Here is a 25575-nt window from a genome sequence, read left to right on the forward strand (position 1 = left end):
ATTCGAAAGGTTTCAATGAGATCCCCCCTCATTCTTCTGCCCTTGGAGATGTTACAAAATTTTGAGAATTCTCTGATTTATGTAATTCATATTAGCCTCTTTCAGTTCTATATTTTTTGTGTTTTTGCCCATTCTTTCTTGTTGTGATTGGCAGGCTGGTGCTGTGGGGTTTAATTTTCTGGCTATTGTTTCTCCATCTGAGTGATGTTAGTTTTTGTGCGAGGGAGGGGTTGGGGCTTTGTGAGTTCTTGTTTCTTTTTGTTTGGGGAGGGATTGAATAGATGTCTTCCTTTGAATTATTATAGGTTTCTGTATTTTATTGTGGTCTGGAGAAGACAGAGATACTTTGATAATAAATTGAACCTTTGGTTTAGGAGGCTGTATGTGATACCCAGGTCAGCACTGAGAACACAGCCTGGAGAAGGTGTTTGGTTCTGGGTCTAGCATTTGAGAGCTGTGGACCTCTGCTGTCTGGTAGGACACAAAAATACAGCAAGATCAGACCAGGAGGGTGTCATCAGGCCCCTCAGACCTGCCCCACCATCCAATGGCTGATCTGTGCTGGTATCACTTCCTCTGCTGTATGACTTATGAGACCTGATTGGCTCTGTTATTATAATATGAAACAGTTAATCCACACCGTTTTGTAAGAACAAAACTGCACAGCTTTTCACCAATGTGCAACCACTGCTATAAATGAGGGCAAATAAACTACACAGCAGAAACCACTATTTCCACCCTGCCCCTCTCTCGGATTGACAGTGTTTCTCTGCACCCTCAGCTCAGCACTTAATTCCATCTAACTCGCTGCAGTCACCAAAGAAAGCTGGTTGCCCAAGATCCCGTTCATTACAGCACTTCATTAGTGACAACCAGGTTCTGAAGCAGAGCTAACTAACTCCTTTCTGTCTAACAGGGTTTAAGCGGCAACCCTGGGGGATATTCTGTAAGTAGACAAAGAATGCTTTTATTTTCTGGGAAAATCCAAATTGAGAGAGAGAGAGAGAGAGAGAGAGAGAGAGAGAGATGAGAGAGGGGGGAGAGAGAGAGAGAGAGAGAGAGAGAGGAGAGAGAGGAGAGAGAGAGAGAGAGAGAAGAGAGAGAGGGGGGGGAGAGAGAGAGAGAGAGAGAGAGAGAGAGAGAGAGAGAGAGAGAGAGAGAGAGAGAGAGGAGAGAGAGAGAGAGAGAGAGAGAGAGAGAGAGAGAGAGAGAGAGAGAGAGAGAGAGAGAGAGAGAGAGAGAGAGAGAGTGTGTGTGTGTGTGTATACACTATTAACAGGCCACTATCTGGATAACATTGTGATTTTTTTTCATTATTTATTCATTTCTGGAAACTGCAGGTAACTGTGCCATTTATCACCCATTTCTAATTGTCCCTGAGCTCAAATAGTTCAGAAGAAGGCTGGCGTTATGTAGGCCAGCCTGGGTACAGATGAGAAATTTCCTGCCCTGAAGGACATAAGTGCATAACAGGTTGTTTTTACTGAAATGAGCTTTTATTGAAAAGAATCTTACATGTAAAAGTCCCCAGCAGCCATGGTGAGATTCAAACTGGGTCAGCGGCCCAGAGCTCTGACTGTTGGCCCAGTAATTACTCACTGGTAGTGCAGGGCGAGGTTTCACAGAGGCATTAGCCTTTAATATGCCCCTTTAGAGTGGAGCCCTGCACTTCTGGTTGACATACCCAGTGCCAGAACTGAGGAAGCAGAACTGAGGGCTAGCGATGTGGAGCGAATAATGTGCTGCAGTGTGAGAGGGACAGACCTGTGGAGTAGTTGTACAAATGGGGGAACAGTCGTGATTTGCTTTATTGCATTTATTATTATTATACTGATAATAGCAATAATTATTTTTCTCGCTTTTTATTTGCAGTTTGTTGCTTTCTTTCTGCACGTTGGTTGTTTGTCCAGAGTGTTGTGTGCAGGTTTCCATTGATTCGATTGTGTTTCTTGTATTTACTGTGATTGCCAGCAAGAAAACAAATCTCAACGATGTGTATAGTGACATATGTATACTTACCCTGATAATAAATGTACTTTGAACTTTAAATCTGCCTTGAGCGTTGGCAGAGAGACATTACTGAGGAGCAATTGCACTGTCAGCAAGACAGAGGTAAGGGAGAAACTACAGAGGGCTGTGCTTTAGGAAGGACCGTGCTGAGGAAGCACTCCACTGTCCAGCCGGCCATCTTTGAATGGAATATTCAACCAAGGGCTTAACTGCCTTCCCTGAGAGAGATGAAACATCCAGGGGGTGCACAGGCAAGGAGCAGCGAGGAGTTCCATCCTATAGCCCACAGTTTCTTTCACATCTCTTGCAGAATTGCTGCTCTGGAAACACTATCTCACTTCTGTTTATGGGAACACGAGTGAATCTGCAGATGCTGGAAATAAATAAAAAACACAAAATGCTGGCAGAACTCAGCAGGCCAGAGAGCATCTATGGGAGGAGGTAGTGACAATGTTTCTGCTGATTTCCGCCAGCATTTTGTGTTTTTAATCTGTTATATGGGATCTTCTGTGCAGCATTAAGATCATAAGACACAAGAGCAGAACTAAGCCATTTGGCCTATTGAGTCTCCTCAGTCATTTGATCACGGCTGGTTTATTTTCCTTCTTAACCCCAGTCTCCTGCCTTTCTCCCCCATAACTTTTGGTGCCCTGGTTAATCAAGTACCTCTCAGCCTCTGCTGAGATTCTCTGCTGCCTTTCAAAACAGATAGTAATGAGTGTGAATATCGCTGGAGTTTCTCAGGCTGTTATAAGAGTTGCCAGAATGCTTCTCTCCTTCTCAACCTCACAGCAGAGAATCACCCTTCACACAGTCGATTAAAGTGATCCACAAAGATTTTGTCCTCAAGTAGTTTTAACCTCTGCCAAAGCTGCCAGGCAGGAGAAGGGGTCTCATTAACTCTGTTCTCTTTCAGACTCTGAGAGCAGGAAACGGACAGAATATCTGGGATTGCACGATGATCGGAAAGTGGTATTTCCTCCTATCAGTTCTGCAAGGTACCAGCAACAGCAGCTCAGCTGATCAACTGTCAATGAGTTGGGATGGAAACTAATTTTGATAGAGATTAGTGCTCACTTAAAGCTCCTTTAGTACTCCCACATTGCGGACATTCTGATCAGTGCTCCCTTAAAGCTCCTTTAGTACTCCCACATTGCAGACATTCTGATCAGTGCACCCTTAAAGCTCCTTTAGCAGTCCCACATTGCAGACATTCTGATCAGTGCTCCCTTAAAGCTCCTTTAGTACTCCCACATTGCGGACACTCTGATCAGTGCTCCCTTAAAGCTCCTTTAGTACTCCCACATTGCGGACATTCTGATTAGTGCTCCCTTAAAGCTCCTTTAGTACTCCCACATTGCGGACATTCTGATTAGTGCTCCCATAAAGCTCCTTTAGTACTCCCACATTGCGGACATTCTGATTAGTGCTCCCTTAAAGCTCCTTTAGTACTCCCACATTGCAGACATTCTGATCAGTGCTCCTTTAAAGCTCCATTAGTACTCCCACATTGCGGAAATTCTGATTAGTGCTCCATTAATGTTCCTTTAGTACTCCCACATTGCAGACACTCTGATCAGTGCTCCAATAAAGCTCCTTTAGTACTCCCACATTGCAGACATTCTGATTAGTGCTCCTTTAATGTTCCTTTAGTACTCCCACATGGTGGACACTCTGATCAGTGCTCCATTAAAGCTCCTTTAGTACTCATACATTGCAGACATTCTGATTATTGCTCCCTTAAAGCTCCTTTAGTACTCCCACATTGCGGACATTCTGATTAGTGCTCCCTTAAAGCTCCTTTAGTACTCCCACATTGCAGACATTCTGATCAGTGCTCCTTTAATGTTCCTTTAGTACTCTCACATTGCGGACATTCTGATCGGTGCTCCCTTAAAGCTCCTTTAGTACTCCCACATTGCGGACATTCTGATTAGTGCTCCCTTAAAGCTCCTTTAGTACTCCCACATTGCCGACACTCTGATCAGTGCTCCCTTAAAGCTCCTTTAGTACTCTCACATTGCGGACATTCTGATCAGTGCTCCCTTAACGCTCCTTTAGTACTCCCACATTGCGGACATTCTGATTAGTGCTCCCTTAAAGCTCCTTTAGTACTCCCACATTGCCGACACTCTGATCAGTGCTCCCTTAAAGCTCCTTTAGTACTCTCACATTGCGGACATTCTGATCAGTGCTCCCTTAACGCTCCTTTAGTACTCCCACATTGCGGACATTCTGAGCAGTGCTCCCTTAAAGCTCCTTTAGTACTCTCACATTGCGGACATTCTGGTCGGTGCTCCTTTAATGTTCCTTTAGTACTCCCACATTGCAGACATTCTGATCAGTGCTCCTTTAAAGGTCCTTTAGTACTCCCACATTGCGGAAATTCTGATTAGTGCTCCTTTAATGTTCCTTTAGTACTCTCACATTGCGGACATTCTGATCGGTGCTCCCTTAAAGCTCCTTTAGTACTCCTACATTGCGGACATTCTGATTAGTGCTCCCCTAAATCTCCTTTAGTACTCCCACATTGCGGACACTCTGATCAGTGCTCCCTTAATGCTCCTTTAGTACTCCCTCATTGCGGACATTCTGATTAGTGCTCCCTTAAAGCTCCTTTAGTACTCCCACATTGCGGACACTCTGATCAGTGCTCCCTTAATGCTCCTTTAGTACTCCCTCATTGCGGACATTCTGATTAGTGCTCCCTTAAAGCTCCTTTAGTACTCCCACATTGCAGACATTCTGATCAGTGCTCCCTTAAAGCTCCTTTAGTACTCCCACATTGCGGACATTCTGATTAGTGCTCCCCTAAATCTCCTTTAGTACTCCCACATTGCGGACACTCTGATCAGTGCTCCCTTAATGCTCCTTTAGTACTCCCTCATTGCGGACATTCTGATTAGTGCTCCCTTAAAGCTCCTTTAGTACTCCCACATTGCGGACACTCTGATTAGTGCTCCTTTAATGTTCCTTTAGTACTCTCACATTGCGGACACTCTGATCGGTACTCCCTTAAAGCTCCTTTAGTACTCGCACATTGCGGACACTCTGATCAGTACTCCCTTAATGCTCCTTTAGTACTCCCACATTGCGGACATTCTGATTAGTGCTCCCTTAAAGCTCCTTTAGTACTCCCACATTGCGGACATTCTGATTAGTGCTCCCTTAAAGCTCCTTTAGTACTCCCACATTGCAGACATTCTGATCAGTGCTCCTTTAAGGCTCCTTTAGTACTCCCACATTGCGGACATTCTGATTAGTGCTCCTTTAATGTTCCTTTAGTACTCTCACATTGCGGACATTCTGATCGGTGCTCCCTTAAATCTCCTTTAGTACTCCCACATTGTGGACACTTGATTAGTGCTCCCTTAAAGCTCCTTTAGTACTCCCACATTTCGGACACTCTGATTAGTGCTCCTTTGATGTTCATTTAGTTCTCTCACATTGCGGACATTCTGATCGGTGCTCCCTTAAAGCTCCTTTAGTACTCCCACATTGCGGACATTCTTATCGGTGCTCCCTTAAAGCTCCTTTAGTACTCCCACATTGCGGACTTTCTGATTAGTGCTACCTTAAATCTCCTTTAGTACTCCCACATTGCGGACACTCTGATCAGTGCTCCCTTAATGCTCCTTTAGTACTCCCACATTGCGGACATTCTGATTAGTGCTCCCTTAAAGCTCCTTTAGTACTCCCACATTGCAGACATTCTGATCAGTGCTCCATTAAAGCTCCTTTAGTACTCCCACATTGCGGACATTCTGATTAGTGCTCCCTTAAAGCTCCTTTAGTACTCACACATTGCGGACATTCTGATTAGTGCTCCCTTAAAGCTCCTTTAGTACTCCCACATTGCAGACATTCTGATCAGTGCTCCTTTAAGGCTCCTTTAGTACTCCCACATTGCGGACATTCTGATTAGTGCTCCTTTAATGTTCCTTTAGTACTCTCACATTGCGGACATTCTGATCGGTGCTCCCTTAAATCTCCTTTAGTACTCCCACATTGTGGACACCTGATTAGTGCTCCCTTAAAGCTCCTTTAGTACTCCCACATTTCGGACACTCTGATTAGTGCTCCTTTTATGTTCCTTTAGTTCTCTCACATTGCGGACATTCTGATCGGTGCTCCCTTAAAGCTCCTTTAGTACTCCCACATTGCGGACATTCTGATCGGTGCTCCCTTAATGCTCCTTTAGTACTCCCACATTGCAGACATTCTGATTAGTGCTACCTTAAAGCTCCTTTAGTACTCCCACATTGCGGACATTCTGATTAGTGCTCCCCTAAAGCTCCTTTAGTACTCCCACATTGCGGACACTCTGATCAGTGCTCCCTTAATGCTCCTTTAGTACTCCCACATTGCGGACATTCTGATTAGTGCTCCCTTAAAGCTCCTTTAGTACTCCCACATTGCAGACATTCTGATCAGTGCTCCATTAAAGTTCCTTTAGTACTCCCACATTGCAGACATTCTGATTAGTGCTCCTTTAATGTTCCTTTAGTACTCTCACATTGCGGACATTCTGATGGGTGCTCCCTTAACGCTCCTTTAGTACTCCCACATTGCGGACACTCTGATCAGTGCTCCCTTAATGCTCCGTTAGTACTCCCACATTGCGGACGTTCTGATTAGTGCTCCCTTAAAGCTCCTTTAGTACTCCCACATTGCGGACATTCTGATTAGTGCTCCCTTAAAGCTCCTTTAGTACTCCTACATTGCAGACATTCTGATCTGTGCTCCTTTAAGGCTCCTTTAGTACTCCAACATTGCAGACATTCTGATTAGTGCTCCTTTAATGTTCCTTTAGTACTCTCACATTGCGGACATTCTGATCGGTGCTCCCTTAAAGCTCCTTTAGTACTCCCACATTGCGGACATTCTGATTAGTGCTCCCTTAAAGCTACTTTAGTACTCCCACATTGCAGACATTCTGATCAGTGCTCCATTAAAGCTCCTATAGTACTCCCACATTGCAGACATTCTGATTAGTGCTGATTTAATGTTCATTTAGTACTCTCGCATTGCGGACATTCTGATCGGTGCTCCCTTAAAGCTCCTTTAGTACTCACACATTGTGGACATTCTGATCAGTGCTCCTTTAAGGCTCCTTTAGTACTCCCACATTGCGGACATTCTGATTAGTGCTCCTTTAATGTTCCTTTAGTACTCTCACATTGCGGACATTCTGATCGGTGCTCCCTTAAATCTCCTTTAGTACTCCCACATTGTGGACACTTGATTAGTGCTCCCTTAAAGCTCCTTTAGTACTTCCACATTTCGGACACTCTGATTAGTGCTCCTTTAATGTTCCTTTAGTTCTCTCACATTGCGGACATTCTGATCGGTGCTCCCTTAAAGCTCCTTTAGTACTCCCACATTGCGGACATTCTGATCGGTGCTCCCTTAAAGCTCCTTTAGTACTCCCACATTGCGGACATTCTGATTAGTGCTACCTTAAAGCTCCTTTAGTACTCCCACATTGCGGACATTCTGATTAGTGCTCCCCTAAAGCTCCTTTAGTACTCCCACATTGCGGACACTCTGATCAGTGCTCCCTTAATGCTCCTTTAGTACTCCCACATTGCGGACATTCTGATTAGTGCTCCCTTAAAGCTCCTTTAGTACTCCCACATTGCAGACATTCTGATCAGTGCTCCATTAAAGCTCCTTTAGTACTCCCACATTGCAGACATTCTGATTAGTGCTCCTTTAATGTTCCTTTAGTACTCTCACATTGCGGACATTCTGATCGGTGCTCCCTTAAAGCTCCTTTAGTACTCCCACATTGCGGACACTCTGATCAGTGCTCCTTTAGTACTCCCACATTGCGGACATTCTGATTAGTGCTCCCTTAAAGCTCCTTTAGTACTCCCACATTGCGGACATTCTGATTAGTGCTCCCTTAAAGCTCCTTTAGTACTCCCACACTGCAGACATTTTGATCTGTGGTCCTTTAAGGCTCCTTTAGTACTCCCACATTGCGGACATTCTGATTAGTGCTCCTTTAATGTTCCTTTAGTACTCTCACATTGCGGACATTCTGATCTGTGCTCCCTTAAATCTCCTTTAGTACTCCCACATTGTGGACACTATGATTAGTGCTCCCTTAAAGCTCCTTTAGTACTCCCACATTGCGGACACTCTGATTAGTGCTCCTTTTATGTTCCTTTAGTTCTCTCACATTGCGGACATTCTGATCGGTGCTCCCTTAAAGCTCCTTTAGAACTCCCACATTGCGGACATTCTGATCGGTGCTCCCTTAAAGCTCCTTTAGTACTCCCACATTGCGGACATTCTGATCGGTGCTCCCTTAATGCTCCTTTAGTACTCCCACATTGCGGACATTCTGATTAGTGCTACCTTAAAGCTCCTTTAGTACTCCCACATTGCGGACATTCTGATTAGTGCTCCCCTAAAGCTCCTTTAGTACTCCCACATTGCGGACACTCTGATCAGTGCTCCCTTAATGCTCCTTTAGTACTCCCACATTGCGGACATTCTGATTAGTGCTCCCTTAAAGCTCCTTTAGTACTCCCACATTGCAGACATTCTGATCAGTGCTCCATTAAAGCTCCTTTAGTACTCCCACATTGCAGACATTCTGATTAGTGCTCCTTTAATGTTCCTTTAGTACTCTCACATTGCGGACATTCTGATGGGTGCTCCCTTAACGCTCCTTTAGTACTCCCACATTGCGGACACTCTGATCAGTGCTCCCTTAATGCTCCTTTAGTACTCCCACATTGCGGACATTCTGATTAGTGCTCCCTTAAAGCTCCTTTAGTACTCCCACATTGCGGACATTCTGATTAGTGCTCCCTTAAAGCTCCTTTAGTACTCCTACATTGCAGACATTCTGATCTGTGCTCCTTTAAGGCTCCTTTAGTACTCCAACATTGCAGACATTCTGATTAGTGCTCCTTTAATGTTCCTTTAGTACTCTCACATTGCGGACATTCTGATCGGTGCTCCCTTAAAGCTCCTTTAGTACTCCCACATTGCGGACATTCTGATTAGTGCTCCCTTAAAGCTACTTTAGTACTCCCACATTGCAGACATTCTGATCAGTGCTCCATTAAAGCTCCTATAGTACTCCCACATTGCAGACATTCTGATTAGTGCTGATTTAATGTTCATTTAGTACTCTCGCATTGCGGACATTCTGATCGGTGCTCCCTTAAAGCTCCTTTAGTACTCACACATTGTGGACATTCTGATCAGTGCTCCTTTAAGGCTCCTTTAGTACTCCCACATTGCGGACATTCTGATTAGTGCTCCTTTAATGTTCCTTTAGTACTCTCACATTGCGGACATTCTGATCGGTGCTCCCTTAAATCTCCTTTAGTACTCCCACATTGTGGACACTTGATTAGTGCTCCCTTAAAGCTCCTTTAGTACTCCCACATTTCGGACACTCTGATTAGTGCTCCTTTAATGTTCCTTTAGTTCTCTCACATTGCGGACATTCTGATCGGTGCTCCCTTAAAGATCCATTAGTACTCCCACATTGCGGACATTCTGATTAGTGCTACCTTAAAGCTCCTTTAGTACTCCCACATTGCGGACATTCTGATTAGTGCTCCCCTAAAGCTCCTTTAGTACTCCCACATTGCGGACACTCTGATCAGTGCTCCCTTAATGCTCCTTTAGTACTCCCACATTGCGGACATTCTGATTAGTGCTCCCTTAAAGCTCCTTTAGTACTCCCACATTGCAGACATTCTGATCAGTGCTCCATTAAAGCTCCTTTAGTACTCCCACATTGCAGACATTCTGATTAGTGCTCCTTTAATGTTCCTTTAGTACTCTCACATTGCGGACATTCTGATCGGTGCTCCCTTAAAGCTCCTTTAGTACTCCCACATTGCGGACACTCTGATCAGTGCTCCTTTAGTACTCCCACATTGCGGACATTCTGATTAGTGCTCCCTTAAAGCTCCTTTAGTACTCCCACATTGCGGACATTCTGATTAGTGCTCCCTTAAAGCTCCTTTAGTACTCCCACACTGCAGACATTTTGATCTGTGGTCCTTTAAGGCTCCTTTAGTACTCCCACATTGCGGACATTCTGATTAGTGCTCCTTTAATGTTCCTTTAGTACTCTCACATTGCGGACATTCTGATCTGTGCTCCCTTAAATCTCCTTTAGTACTCCCACATTGTGGACACTATGATTAGTGCTCCCTTAAAGCTCCTTTAGTACTCCCACATTGCGGACACTCTGATTAGTGCTCCTTTTATGTTCCTTTAGTTCTCTCACATTGCGGACATTCTGATCGGTGCTCCCTTAAAGCTCCTTTAGAACTCCCACATTGCGGACATTCTGATCGGTGCTCCCTTAAAGCTCCTTTAGTACTCCCACATTGCGGACATTCTGATCGGTGCTCCCTTAATGCTCCTTTAGTACTCCCACATTGCGGACATTCTGATTAGTGCTACCTTAAAGCTCCTTTAGTACTCCCACATTGCGGACATTCTGATTAGTGCTCCCCTAAAGCTCCTTTAGTACTCCCACATTGCGGACACTCTGATCAGTGCTCCCTTAATGCTCCTTTAGTACTCCCACATTGCGGACATTCTGATTAGTGCTCCCTTAAAGCTCCTTTAGTACTCCCACATTGCAGACATTCTGATCAGTGCTCCATTAAAGCTCCTTTAGTACTCCCACATTGCAGACATTCTGATTAGTGCTCCTTTAATGTTCCTTTAGTACTCTCACATTGCGGACATTCTGATGGGTGCTCCCTTAACGCTCCTTTAGTACTCCCACATTGCGGACACTCTGATCAGTGCTCCCTTAATGCTCCTTTAGTACTCCCACATTGCGGACATTCTGATTAGTGCTCCCTTAAAGCTCCTTTAGTACTCCCACATTGCGGACATTCTGATTAGTGCTCCCTTAAAGCTCCTTTAGTACTCCTACATTGCAGACATTCTGATCTGTGCTACTTTAAGGCTCCTTTAGTACTCCAACATTGCAGACATTCTGATTAGTGCTCCTTTAATGTTCCTTTAGTACTCTCACATTGCGGACATTCTGATCGGTGCTCCCTTAAAGCTCCTTTAGTACTCCCACATTGCGGACATTCTGATTAGTGCTCCCTTAAAGCTACTTTAGTACTCCCACATTGCAGACATTCTGATCAGTGCTCCATTAAAGCTCCTATAGTACTCCCACATTGCAGACATTCTGATTAGTGCTGATTTAATGTTCATTTAGTACTCTCGCATTGCGGACATTCTGATCAGTGCTCCCTTAAAGCTCCTTTAGTACTCACACATTGTGGACATTCTGATCAGTGCTCCTTTAAGGCTCCTTTAGTACTCCCACATTGCGGACATTCTGATTAGTGCTCCTTTAATGTTCCTTTAGTACTCTCACATTGCGGACATTCTGATCGGTGCTCCCTTAAATCTCCTTTAGTACTCCCACATTGTGGACACTTGATTAGTGCTCCCTTAAAGCTCCTTTAGTACTCCCACATTTCGGACACTCTGATTAGTGCTCCTTTAATGTTCCTTTAGTTCTCTCACATTGCGGACAGTCTGATCGGTGCTCCCTTAAAGCTCCTTTAGTACTCCCACATTGCGGACATTCTGATCGGTGCTCCCTTAAAGCTCCTTTAGTACTCCCACATTGCGGACATTCTGATTAGTGTTCCCCTAAAGCTCCTTTAGTACTCCCACATTGCGGACACTCTGATCAGTGCTCCCTTAATGCTCCTTTAGTACTCCCACATTGCGGACATTCTGATTAGTGCTCCCTTAAAGCTCCTTTAGTACTCCCACATTGCAGACATTCTGATCAGTGCTCCATTAAAGCTCCTTTAGTACTCCCACATTGCAGACATTCTGATTAGTGCTTCTTTAATGTTCCTTTAGTACTCTCACATTGCGGACATTCTGATCGGTGCTCCCTTAAAGCTCCTTTAGTACTCCCACATTGCGGACACTCTGATCAGTGCTCCTTTAGTACTCCCACATTGCGGACATTCTGATTAGTGCTCCCTTAAAGCTCCTTTAGTACTCCCACATTGCGGACATTCTGATTAGTGCTTCCTTAAAGCTCCTTTAGTACACCCACACTGCAGACATTTTGATCTGTGGTCCTTTAAGGCTCCTTTAGTACTCCCACATTGCGGACATTCTGATTAGTGCTCCTTTAATGTTCCTTTAGTACTCTCACATTGCGGACATTCTGATCTGTGCTCCCTTAAATCTCCTTTAGTACTCCCACATTGTGGACACTATGATTAGTGCTCCCTTAAAGCTCCTTTAGTACTCCCACATTGCGGACATTCTGATCAGTGCTCCATTAAAGCTCCTTTAGTACTCCCACATAGCAGACATTCTGATTAGTGCTCATTTAATGTTCATTTAGTACTCCCACATTGCGGACATTCTGATCGGTGCTCCCTTAAAGCTCCTTTAGTACTCCACATTGCAGACATTCTGATTAGTGCTCCTTTAATGTTCCTTTAGTACTCTCACATTGCGGACATTCTGATCGGTGCTCCCTTAAATTTCCTTTAGTACTCCCACATTGTGGACACTATGATTAGTGCTCCCTTAAAGCTCCTTTAGTACTCCCACTTTGCGGACACTCTGATTAGTGCTCCTTTTATGTTCCATTAGTTCTCTCACATTGCGGACATTCTGACCGGCGCTCCATTAAAGCTCCTTTAGTACTCCCACATTGCGGACATTCTGATTAGTGCTCCCTTAAAGCTCCTTTAGTACTCCCACATTTCGGACACTCTGATTAGTGCTCCTTTAATGTTCCTTTAGTTCTCTCACATTGCGGACATTCTGATCGGTGCTCCCTTAAAGCTCCTTTAGTACTCCCACATTGCGGACATTCTGATCGGTGCTCCCTTAAAGCTCCTTTAGTACTCCCACATTGCGGACATTCTGATTAGTGCTACCTTAAAGCTCCTTTAGTACTCCCACATTGCGGACATTCTGATTAGTGCTCCCCTAAAGCTCCTTTAGTACTCCCACATTGCGGACACTCTGATCAGTGCTCCCTTAATGCTCCTTTAGTACTCCCACATTGCGGACATTCTGATTAGTGCTCCCTTAAAGCTCCTTTAGTACTCCCACATTGCAGACATTCTGATCAGTGCTCCATTAAAGATCCTTTAGTACTCCCACATTGCAGACATTCTGATTAGTGCTCCTTTAATGTTCCTTTAGTACTCTCACATTGCGGACATTCTGATCGGTGCTCCCTTAAAGCTCCTTTAGTACTCCCACATTGCGGACACTCTGATCAGTGCTCCTTTAGTACTCCCACATTGCGGACATTCTGATCAGTGCTCCATTAAAGCTCCTATAGTACTCCCACATTGCAGACATTCTGATTAGTGCTGATTTAATGTTCATTTAGTACTCTCGCATTGCGGACATTCTGATCAGTGCTCCCTTAAAGCTCCTTTAGTACTCACACATTGTGGACATTCTGATCAGTGCTCCTTTAAGGCTCCTTTAGTACTCCCACATTGCGGACATTCTGATTAGTGCTCCTTTAATGTTCCTTTAGTACTCTCACATTGCGGACATTCTGATCGGTGCTCCCTTAAATCTCCTTTAGTACTCCCACATTGTGGACACTTGATTAGTGCTCCCTTAAAGCTCCTTTAGTACTCCCACATTTCGGACACTCTGATTAGTGCTCCTTTAATGTTCCTTTAGTTCTCTCACATTGCGGACAGTCTGATCGGTGCTCCCTTAAAGCTCCTTTAGTACTCCCACATTGCGGACATTCTGATCGGTGCTCCCTTAAAGCTCCTTTAGTACTCCCACATTGCGGACATTCTGATTAGTGTTCCCCTAAAGCTCCTTTAGTACTCCCACATTGCGGACACTCTGATCAGTGCTCCCTTAATGCTCCTTTAGTACTCCCACATTGCGGACATTCTGATTAGTGCTCCCTTAAAGCTCCTTTAGTACTCCCACATTGCAGACATTCTGATCAGTGCTCCATTAAAGCTCCTTTAGTACTCCCACATTGCAGACATTCTGATTAGTGCTTCTTTAATGTTCCTTTAGTACTCTCACATTGCGGACATTCTGATCGGTGCTCCCTTAAAGCTCCTTTAGTACTCCCACATTGCGGACACTCTGATCAGTGCTCCTTTAGTACTCCCACATTGCGGACATTCTGATTAGTGCTCCCTTAAAGCTCCTTTAGTACTCCCACATTGCGGACATTCTGATCAGTGCTTCCTTAAAGCTCCTTTAGTACTCCCACACTGCAGACATTTTGATCTGTGGTCCTTTAAGGCTCCTTTAGTACTCCCACATTGCGGACATTCTGATTAGTGCTCCTTTAATGTTCCTTTAGTACTCTCACATTGCGGACATTCTGATCTGTGCTCCCTTAAATCTCCTTTAGTACTCCCACATTGTGGACACTATGATTAGTGCTCCCTTAAAGCTCCTTTAGTACTCCCACATTGCGGACATTCTGATCAGTGCTCCATTAAAGCTCCTTTAGTACTCCCACATAGCAGACATTCTGATTAGTGCTCATTTAATGTTCATTTAGTACTCCCACATTGCGGACATTCTGATCGGTGCTCCCTTAAAGCTCCTTTAGTACTCCCACATTGTGGACATTCTGATTAGTGCTCCCTTAATGCTCCTCTAGTAATCCCACATTGCGGACATTCTGATTAGTGCTCCCTTAAAGCTCCTTTAGTACTCCCACATTGCGGACATTCTGATTAGTGCTCCCTTAAAGCTCCTTTAGTACTCCCACATTGCAGACATTCTGATCAGTGCTCCATTAAAGCTCCTTTAGTACTCCCACATAGCAGACATTCTGATTAGTGCTCATTTAATGTTCATTTAGTACTCTCACATTGTGGACATTCTGATCGGTGCTCCCTTAAAGCTCCTTTAGTACTCCCACATTGCGGACACTCTGATCAGTGCTCCATTAAAGCTCCTTTAGTAATCCCACATTGCAGACTTTCTGATTAGTGCTCCCTTAAAGCTCCTTTAGTTCTCCCACATTGCAGACATTCTGATCAGTTCTGCATTACAGCTCCTTTAGTACTCCACATTGCAGACATTCTGATTAGTGCTCCTTTAATGTTCCTTTAGTACTCTCACATTGCGGACATTCTGATCGGTGCTCCCTTAAATTTCCTTTAGTACTCCCACATTGTGGACACTATGATTAGTGCTCCCTTAAAGCTCCTTTAGTACTCCCACTTTGCGGACACTCTGATTAGTGCTCCTTTTATGTTCCATTAGTTCTCTCACATTGCGGACATTCTGACCGGCGCTCCATTAAAGCTCCTTTAGTACTCCCACATTGCGGACATTCTGATTAGTGCTCCCTTAAAGCTCCTTTAGTACTCCCACATTTCGGACACTCTGATTAGTGCTCCTTTAATGTTCCTTTAGTTCTCTCACATTGCGGACATTCTGATCGGTGCTCCCTTAAAGCTCCTTTAGTACTCCCACATTGCGGACATTCTGATCGGTGCTCCCTTAAAGCTCCTTTAGTACTCCCACATTGCGGACATTCTGATTAGTGCTACCTTAAAGCTCCTTTAGTACTCCCACATTGCGGACATTCTGATTAGTGCTCCCCTAAAGCTCCTTTAGTACTCCCACATTGCGGACACTCTGATCAGTGCTCCCTTAATGCTCCTTTAGTACTCCCACATTGCGGACATTCTGATTAGTGCTCCCTTAAAGCTCCTTTAGTACTCCCACATTGCAGACATTCTGATCAGTGCTCCATTAAAGATCCTTTAGTACTCCCACATTGCAGACATTCTGATTAGTGCTCCTTTAATGTTCCTTTAGTACTCTCACATTGCGGACATTCTGATCGGTGCTCCCTTAAAGCTCCTTTAGTACTCCCACATTGCGGACACTCTGATCAGTGCTCCTTTAGTACTCCCACATTGCGGACATTCTGATTAGTGCTCCCTTAAAGCTCCTTTAGTACTCCCACATTGCGGACATTCTGATTAGTGCTCCCTTAAAGCTCCTTTAGTACTCCCACACTGCAGACATTTTGATCTGTGGTCCTTTAAGGCTCCTTTAGTACTCCCACATTGCGGACATTCTGATTAGTGCTCCTTTAATGTTCCTTTAGTACTCTCACATTGCGGACATTCTGATCTGTGCTCCCTTAAATCTCCTTTAGTACTCCCACATTGTGGACACTATGATTAGTGCTCCCTTAAAGCTCCTTTAGTACTCCCACATTGCGGACACTCTGATTAGTGCTCCTTTTATGTTCCTTTAGTTCGCTCACATTGCGGACTTTCTGATCGGTGCTCCCTTAAAGCTCCTTTAGAACTCCCACATTGCGGACATTCTGATCGGTGCTCCCTTAAAGCTCCTTTAGTACTCCCACATTGCGGACATTCTGATCGGTGCTCCCTTAATGCTCCTTTAGTACTCCCACATTGCGGACATTCTGATTAGTGCTACCTTAAAGCTCCTTTAGTACTCCCACATTGCGGACATTCTGATTAGTGCTCCCCTAAAGCTCCTTTAGTACTCCCACATTGCGGACACTCTGATCAGTGCTCCCTTAATGCTCTTTAGTACTCCCACATTGCGGACATTCTGATTAGTGCTCCCTTAAAGCTCCTTTAGTACTCCCACATTGCAGACATTCTGATCAGTGCTCCATTAAAGCTCCTTTAGTACTCCCACATTGCAGACATTCTGATTAGTGCTCCTTTAATGTTCCTTTAGTACTCTCACATTGCGGACATTCTGATGGGTGCTCCCTTAACGCTCCTTTAGTACTCCCACATTGCGGACACTCTGATCAGTGCTCCCTTAATGCTCCTTTAGTACTCCCACATTGCGGACATTCTGATTAGTGCTCCCTTAAAGCTCCTTTAGTACTCCCACATTGCTGACATTCTGATTAGTGCTCCCTTAAAGCTCCTTTAGTACTCCTACATTGCAGACATTCTGATCTGTGCTCCTTTAAGGCTCCTTTAGTACTCCAACATTGCAGACATTCTGATTAGTGCTCCTTTAATGTTCCTTTAGTACTCTCACATTGCGGACATTCTGATCGGTGCTCCCTTAAAGCTCCTTTAGTACTCCCACATTGCGGACATTCTGATTAGTGCTCCCTTAAAGCTACTTTAGTACTCCCACATTGCAGACATTCTGATCAGTGCTCCATTAAAGCTCCTATAGTACTCCCACATTGCAGACATTCTGATTAGTGCTGATTTAATGTTCATTTAGTACTCTCGCATTGCGGACATTCTGATCGGTGCTCCCTTAAAGCTCCTTTAGTACTCACACAGTGTGGACATTCTGATCAGTGCTCCTTTAAGGCTCCTTTAGTACTCCCACATTGCGGACATTCTGATTAGTGCTCCTTTAATGTTCCTTTAGTACTCTCACATTGCGGACATTCTGATCGGTGCTCCCTTAAATCTCCTTTAGTACTCCCACATTGTGGACACTTGATTAGTGCTCCCTTAAAGCTCCTTTAGTACTCCCACATTTCGGACACTCTGATTAGTGCTCCTTTAATGTTCCTTTAGTTCTCTCACATTGCGGACATTCTGATTGGTGCTCCCTTAAAGCTCCTTTAGTACTCCCACATTGCGGACATTCTGATCGGTGCTCCCTTAAAGCTCCTTTAGTACTCCCACATTGCGGACATTCTGATTAGTGCTACCTTAAAGCTCCTTTAGTACTCCCACATTGCGGACATTCTGATTAGTGCTCCCCTAAAGCTCCTTTAGTACTCCCACATTGCGGACACTCTGATCAGTGCTCCCTTAATGCTCCTTTAGTACTCCCACATTGCGGACATTCTGATTAGTGCTCCCTTAAAGCTCCTTTAGTACTCCCACATTGCAGACATTCTGATCAGTGCTCCATTAAAGCTCCTTTAGTACTCCCACATTGCAGACATTCTGATTAGTGCTCCTTTAATGTTCCTTTAGTACTCTCACATTGCGGACATTCTGATCGGTGCTCCCTTAAAGCTCCTTTAGTACTCCCACATTGCGGACACTCTGATCAGTGCTCCTTTAGTACTCCCACATTGCGGACATTCTGATTAGTGCTCCCTTAAAGCTCCTTTAGTACTCCCACATTGCGGACATTCTGATTAGTGCTTCCTTAAAGCTCCTTTAGTACTCCCACACTGCAGACATTTTGATCTGTGGTCCTTTAAGGCTCCTTTAGTACTCCCACATTGCGGACATTCTGATTAGTGCTCCTTTAATGTTCCTTTAGTACTCTCAAATTGCGGACATTCTGATCTGTGCTCCCTTAAATCTCCTTTAGTACTCCCACATTGTGGACACTATGATTAGTGCTCCCTTAAAGCTCCTTTAGTAATCCCACATTGCGGACACTCTGATTAGTGCTCCTTTTATGTTCCTTTAGTTATCTCACATTGCGGACATTCTGATCGGTGCTCCCTTAAAGCTCCTTTAGAACTCCCACATTGCGGACATTCTGATCGGTGCTCCCTTAAAGCTCCTTTAGTACTCCCACATTGTGGACATTCTGATTAGTGCTCCCTTAATGCTCCTCTAGTAATCCCACATTGCGGACATTCTGATTAGTGCTCCCTTAAAGCTCCTTTAGTACTCCCACATTGCAGACATTCTGATTAGTGCTCCCTTAAAGCTCCTTTAGTACTCCCACATTGCGGACATTCTGATTAGTGCTTCCTTAAAGCTCCTTTAGTACTCCCACACTGCAGACATTTTGATCTGTGGTCCTTTAAGGCTCCTTTAGTACTCCCACATTGCGGACATTCTGATTAGTGCTCCTTTAATGTTCCTTTAGTACTCTCACATTGCGGACATTCTGATCTGTGCTCCCTTAAATCTCCTTTAGTACTCCCACATTGTGGACACTATGATTAGTGCTCCCTTAAAGCTCCTTTAGTACTCCCACATTGCGGACATTCTGATCAGTGCTCCATTAAAGCTCCTTTAGTACTCCCACATAGCAGACATTCTGATTAGTGCTCATTTAATGTTCATTTAGTACTCCCACATTGCGGACATTCTGATCGGTGCTCCCTTAAAGCTCCTTTAGTACTCCCACATTGTGGACATTCTGATTAGTGCTCCCTTAATGCTCCTCTAGTAATCCCACATTGCGGACATTCTGATTAGTGCTCCCTTAAAGCTCCTTTAGTACTCCCACATTGCGGACATTCTGATTAGTGCTCCCTTAAAGCTCCTTTAGTACTCCCACATTGCAGACATTCTGATCAGTGCTCCATTAAAGCTCCTTTAGTACTCCCACATAGCAGACATTCTGATTAGTGCTCATTTAATGTTCATTTAGTACTCTCACATTGTGGACATTCTGATCGGTGCTCCCTTAAAGCTCCTTTAGTACTCCCACATTGCGGACACTCTGATCAGTGCTCCATTAAAGCTCCTTTAGTAATCCCACATTGCAGACTTTCTGATTAGTGCTCCCTTAAAGCTCCTTTAGTTCTCCCACATTGCAGACATTCTGATCAGTTCTGCATTACAGCTCCTTTAGTACTCCACATTGCAGACATTCTGATTAGTGCTCCTTTAATGTTCCTTTAGTACTCTCACATTGCGGACATTCTGATCGGTGCTCCCTTAAATTTCCTTTAGTACTCCCACATTGTGGACACTATGATTAGTGCTCCCTTAAAGCTCCTTTAGTACTCCCACTTTGCGGACACTCTGATTAGTGCTCCTTTTATGTTCCATTAGTTCTCTCACATTGCGGACATTCTGACCGGCGCTCCATTAAAGCTCCTTTAGTACTCCCACATTGCGGACATTCTGATTAGTGCTCCCTTAAAGCTCCTTTAGTACTCCCACATTTCGGACACTCTGATTAGTGCTCCTTTAATGTTCCTTTAGTTCTCTCACATTGCGGACATTCTGATCGGTGCTCCCTTAAAGCTCCTTTAGTACTCCCACATTGCGGACATTCTGATCGGTGCTCCCTTAAAGCTCCTTTAGTACTCCCACATTGCGGACATTCTGATTAGTGCTACCTTAAAGCTCCTTTAGTACTCCCACATTGCGGACATTCTGATTAGTGCTCCCCTAAAGCTCCTTTAGTACTCCCACATTGCGGACACTCTGATCAGTGCTCCCTTAATGCTCCTTTAGTACTCCCACATTGCGGACATTCTGATTAGTGCTCCCTTAAAGCTCCTTTAGTACTCCCACATTGCAGACATTCTGATCAGTGCTCCATTAAAGATCCTTTAGTACTCCCACATTGCAGACATTCTGATTAGTGCTCCTTTAATGTTCCTTTAGTACTCTCACATTGCGGACATTCTGATCGGTGCTCCCTTAAAGCTCCTTTAGTACTCCCACATTGCGGACACTCTGATCAGTGCTCCTTTAGTACTCCCACATTGCGGACATTCTGATTAGTGCTCCCTTAAAGCTCCTTTAGTACTCCCACATTGCGGACATTCTGATTAGTGCTCCCTTAAAGCTCCTTTAGTACTCCCACACTGCAGACATTTTGATCTGTGGTCCTTTAAGGCTCCTTTAGTACTCCCACATTGCGGACATTCTGATTAGTGCTCCTTTAATGTTCCTTTAGTACTCTCACATTGCGGACATTCTGATCTGTGCTCCCTTAAATCTCCTTTAGTACTCCCACATTGTGGACACTATGATTAGTGCTCCCTTAAAGCTCCTTTAGTACTCCCACATTGCGGACACTCTGATTAGTGCTCCTTTTATGTTCCTTTAGTTCGCTCACATTGCGGACTTTCTGATCGGTGCTCCCTTAAAGCTCCTTTAGAACTCCCACATTGCGGACATTCTGATCGGTGCTCCCTTAAAGCTCCTTTAGTACTCCCACATTGCGGACATTCTGATCGGTGCTCCCTTAATGCTCCTTTAGTACTCCCACATTGCGGACATTCTGATTAGTGCTACCTTAAAGCTCCTTTAGTACTCCCACATTGCGGACATTCTGATTAGTGCTCCCCTAAAGCTCCTTTAGTACTCCCACATTGCGGACACTCTGATCAGTGCTCCCTTAATGCTCTTTAGTACTCCCACATTGCGGACATTCTGATTAGTGCTCCCTTAAAGCTCCTTTAGTACTCCCACATTGCAGACATTCTGATCAGTGCTCCATTAAAGCTCCTTTAGTACTCCCACATTGCAGACATTCTGATTAGTGCTCCTTTAATGTTCCTTTAGTACTCTCACATTGCGGACATTCTGATGGGTGCTCCCTTAACGCTCCTTTAGTACTCCCACATTGCGGACACTCTGATCAGTGCTCCCTTAATGCTCCTTTAGTACTCCCACATTGCGGACATTCTGATTAGTGCTCCCTTAAAGCTCCTTTAGTACTCCCACATTGCTGACATTCTGATTAGTGCTCCCTTAAAGCTCCTTTAGTACTCCTACATTGCAGACATTCTGATCTGTGCTCCTTTAAGGCTCCTTTAGTACTCCAACATTGCAGACATTCTGATTAGTGCTCCTTTAATGTTCCTTTAGTACTCTCACATTGCGGACATTCTGATCGGTGCTCCCTTAAAGCTCCTTTAGTACTCCCACATTGCGGACATTCTGATTAGTGCTCCCTTAAAGCTACTTTAGTACTCCCACATTGCAGACATTCTGATCAGTGCTCCATTAAAGCTCCTATAGTACTCCCACATTGCAGACATTCTGATTAGTGCTGATTTAATGTTCATTTAGTACTCTCGCATTGCGGACATTCTGATCGGTGCTCCCTTAAAGCTCCTTTAGTACTCACACAGTGTGGACATTCTGATCAGTGCTCCTTTAAGGCTCCTTTAGTACTCCCACATTGCGGACATTCTGATTAGTGCTCCTTTAATGTTCCTTTAGTACTCTCACATTGCGGACATTCTGATCGGTGCTCCCTTAAATCTCCTTTAGTACTCCCACATTGTGGACACTTGATTAGTGCTCCCTTAAAGCTCCTTTAGTACTCCCACATTTCGGACACTCTGATTAGTGCTCCTTTAATGTTCCTTTAGTTCTCTCACATTGCGGACATTCTGATTGGTGCTCCCTTAAAGCTCCTTTAGTACTCCCACATTGCGGACATTCTGATCGGTGCTCCCTTAAAGCTCCTTTAGTACTCCCACATTGCGGACATTCTGATTAGTGCTACCTTAAAGCTCCTTTAGTACTCCCACATTGCGGACATTCTGATTAGTGCTCCCCTAAAGCTCCTTTAGTACTCCCACATTGCGGACACTCTGATCAGTGCTCCCTTAATGCTCCTTTAGTACTCCCACATTGCGGACATTCTGATTAGTGCTCCCTTAAAGCTCCTTTAGTACTCCCACATTGCAGACATTCTGATCAGTGCTCCATTAAAGCTCCTTTAGTACTCCCACATTGCAGACATTCTGATTAGTGCTCCTTTAATGTTCCTTTAGTACTCTCACATTGCGGACATTCTGATCGGTGCTCCCTTAAAGCTCCTTTAGTACTCCCACATTGCGGACACTCTGATCAGTGCTCCTTTAGTACTCCCACATTGCGGACATTCTGATTAGTGCTCCCTTAAAGCTCCTTTAGTACTCCCACATTGCGGACATTCTGATTAGTGCTTCCTTAAAGCTCCTTTAGTACTCCCACACTGCAGACATTTTGATCTGTGGTCCTTTAAGGCTCCTTTAGTACTCCCACATTGCGGACATTCTGATTAGTGCTCCTTTAATGTTCCTTTAGTACTCTCAAATTGCGGACATTCTGATCTGTGCTCCCTTAAATCTCCTTTAGTACTCCCACATTGTGGACACTATGATTAGTGCTCCCTTAAAGCTCCTTTAGTAATCCCACATTGCGGACACTCTGATTAGTGCTCCTTTTATGTTCCTTTAGTTATCTCACATTGCGGACATTCTGATCGGTGCTCCCTTAAAGCTCCTTTAGAACTCCCACATTGCGGACATTCTGATCGGTGCTCCCTTAAAGCTCCTTTAGTACTCCCACATTGTGGACATTCTGATTAGTGCTCCCTTAATGCTCCTCTAGTAATCCCACATTGCGGACATTCTGATTAGTGCTCCCTTAAAGCTCCTTTAGTACTCCCACATTGCAGACATTCTGATCAGTGCTCCATTAAAGCTCGTTTAGTACTCCCACATAGCAGACATTCTGATTAGTGCTCATTTAATGTTCATTTAGTACTCTCACATTGTGGACATTCTGATCGGTGCTCCCTTAAAGCTCCTTTAGTACTCCCACATTGCGGACACTCTGATCAGTGCTCCATTAAAGCTCCTTTAGTACTCCCACATTGCAGACTTTCTGATTAGTGCTCCCTTAAAGCTCCTTTAGTTCTCCCACATTGCAGACATTCTGATCAGTTCTGCATTACAGCTCCTTTAGTACTCCACATTGCGGACATTCTGATCGGTGCTCCCTTAAAGCTCCTTTAGTACTCCCACATTGCGGACATTCTGATCGGTGCTCCCTTAATGCTCCTTTAGTACTCCCACATTGCGGACATTCTGATTAGTGCTACCTTAAAGCTCCTTTAGTACTCCCACATTGCGGACATTCTGATTAGTGCTCCCCTAAAGCTCCTTTAGTACTCCCACATTGCGGACACTCTGATCAGTGCTCCCTTAATGCTCTTTAGTACTCCCACATTGCGGACATTCTGATTAGTGCTCCCTTAAAGCTCCTTTAGTACTCCCACATTGCAGACATTCTGATCAGTGCTCCATTAAAGCTCCTTTAGTACTCCCACATTGCAGACATTCTGATTAGTGCTCCTTTAATGTTCCTTTAGTACTCTCACATTGCGGACATTCTGATGGGTGCTCCCTTAACGCTCCTTTAGTACTCCCACATTGCGGACACTCTGATCAGTGCTCCCTTAATGCTCCTTTAGTACTCCCACATTGCGGACATTCTGATTAGTGCTCCCTTAAAGCTCCTTTAGTACTCCCACATTGCTGACATTCTGATTAGTGCTCCCTTAAAGCTCCTTTAGTACTCCTACATTGCAGACATTCTGATCTGTGCTCCTTTAAGGCTCCTTTAGTACTCCAACATTGCAGACATTCTGATTAGTGCTCCTTTAATGTTCCTTTAGTACTCTCACATTGCGGACATTCTGATCGGTGCTCCCTTAAAGCTCCTTTAGTACTCCCACATTGCGGACATTCTGATTAGTGCTCCCTTAAAGCTACTTTAGTACTCCCACATTGCAGACATTCTGATCAGTGCTCCATTAAAGCTCCTATAGTACTCCCACATTGCAGACATTCTGATTAGTGCTGATTTAATGTTCATTTAGTACTCTCGCATTGCGGACATTCTGATCGGTGCTCCCTTAAAGCTCCTTTAGTACTCACACAGTGTGGACATTCTGATCAGTGCTCCTTTAAGGCTCCTTTAGTACTCCCACATTGCGGACATTCTGATTAGTGCTCCTTTAATGTTCCTTTAGTACTCTCACATTGCGGACATTCTGATCGGTGCTCCCTTAAATCTCCTTTAGTACTCCCACATTGTGGACACTTGATTAGTGCTCCCTTAAAGCTCCTTTAGTACTCCCACATTTCGGACACTCTGATTAGTGCTCCTTTAATGTTCCTTTAGTTCTCTCACATTGCGGACATTCTGATTGGTGCTCCCTTAAAGCTCCTTTAGTACTCCCACATTGCGGACATTCTGATCGGTGCTCCCTTAAAGCTCCTTTAGTACTCCCACATTGCGGACATTCTGATTAGTGCTACCTTAAAGCTCCTTTAGTACTCCCACATTGCGGACATTCTGATTAGTGCTCCCCTAAAGCTCCTTTAGTACTCCCACATTGCGGACACTCTGATCAGTGCTCCCTTAATGCTCCTTTAGTACTCCCACATTGCGGACATTCTGATTAGTGCTCCCTTAAAGCTCCTTTAGTACTCCCACATTGCAGACATTCTGATCAGTGCTCCATTAAAGCTCCTTTAGTACTCCCACATTGCAGACATTCTGATTAGTGCTCCTTTAATGTTCCTTTAGTACTCTCACATTGCGGACATTCTGATCGGTGCTCCCTTAAAGCTCCTTTAGTACTCCCACATTGCGGACACTCTGATCAGTGCTCCTTTAGTACTCCCACATTGCGGACATTCTGATTAGTGCTCCCTTAAAGCTCCTTTAGTACTCCCACATTGCGGACATTCTGATTAGTGCTTCCTTAAAGCTCCTTTAGTACTCCCACACTGCAGACATTTTGATCTGTGGTCCTTTAAGGCTCCTTTAGTACTCCCACATTGCGGACATTCTGATTAGTGCTCCTTTAATGTTCCTTTAGTACTCTCACATTGCGGACATTCTGATCTGTGCTCCCTTAAATCTCCTTTAGTACTCCCACATTGTGGACACTATGATTAGTGCTCCCTTAAAGCTCCTTTAGTAATCCCACATTGCGGACACTCTGATTAGTGCTCCTTTTATGTTCCTTTAGTTATCTCACATTGCGGACATTCTGATCGGTGCTCCCTTAAAGCTCCTTTAGAACTCCCACATTGCGGACATTCTGATCGGTGCTCCCTTAAAGCTCCTTTAGTACTCC

At 44.4% G+C, this 25575-nt stretch overlaps 1 protein-coding gene across 1 annotated transcript in view; it reads left to right on the forward strand.

Annotated features, from left to right (window-relative positions):
* Positions 1 to 802: 802 nt before the first annotated feature.
* LOC140734425 (myeloid cell surface antigen CD33-like) overlaps positions 803 to 25575 on the forward strand; it is a 609813-nt gene continuing 585040 nt past the window's right edge. Inside the window, exons 1-2 of the mRNA XM_073058385.1 lie at positions 803 to 946; positions 2927 to 3008. Coding sequence (XP_072914486.1) covers positions 2969 to 3008 — 40 coding nt within the window. The 5' untranslated portion in view covers positions 803 to 946; positions 2927 to 2968. The remainder of the gene's footprint in view (positions 947 to 2926; positions 3009 to 25575) is intronic.

Source organism: Hemitrygon akajei, chromosome 1 (assembly GCF_048418815.1).
Source record: "Hemitrygon akajei chromosome 1, sHemAka1.3, whole genome shotgun sequence".
NCBI classification, from domain to species: Eukaryota; Metazoa; Chordata; class Chondrichthyes; order Myliobatiformes; family Dasyatidae; genus Hemitrygon; species Hemitrygon akajei.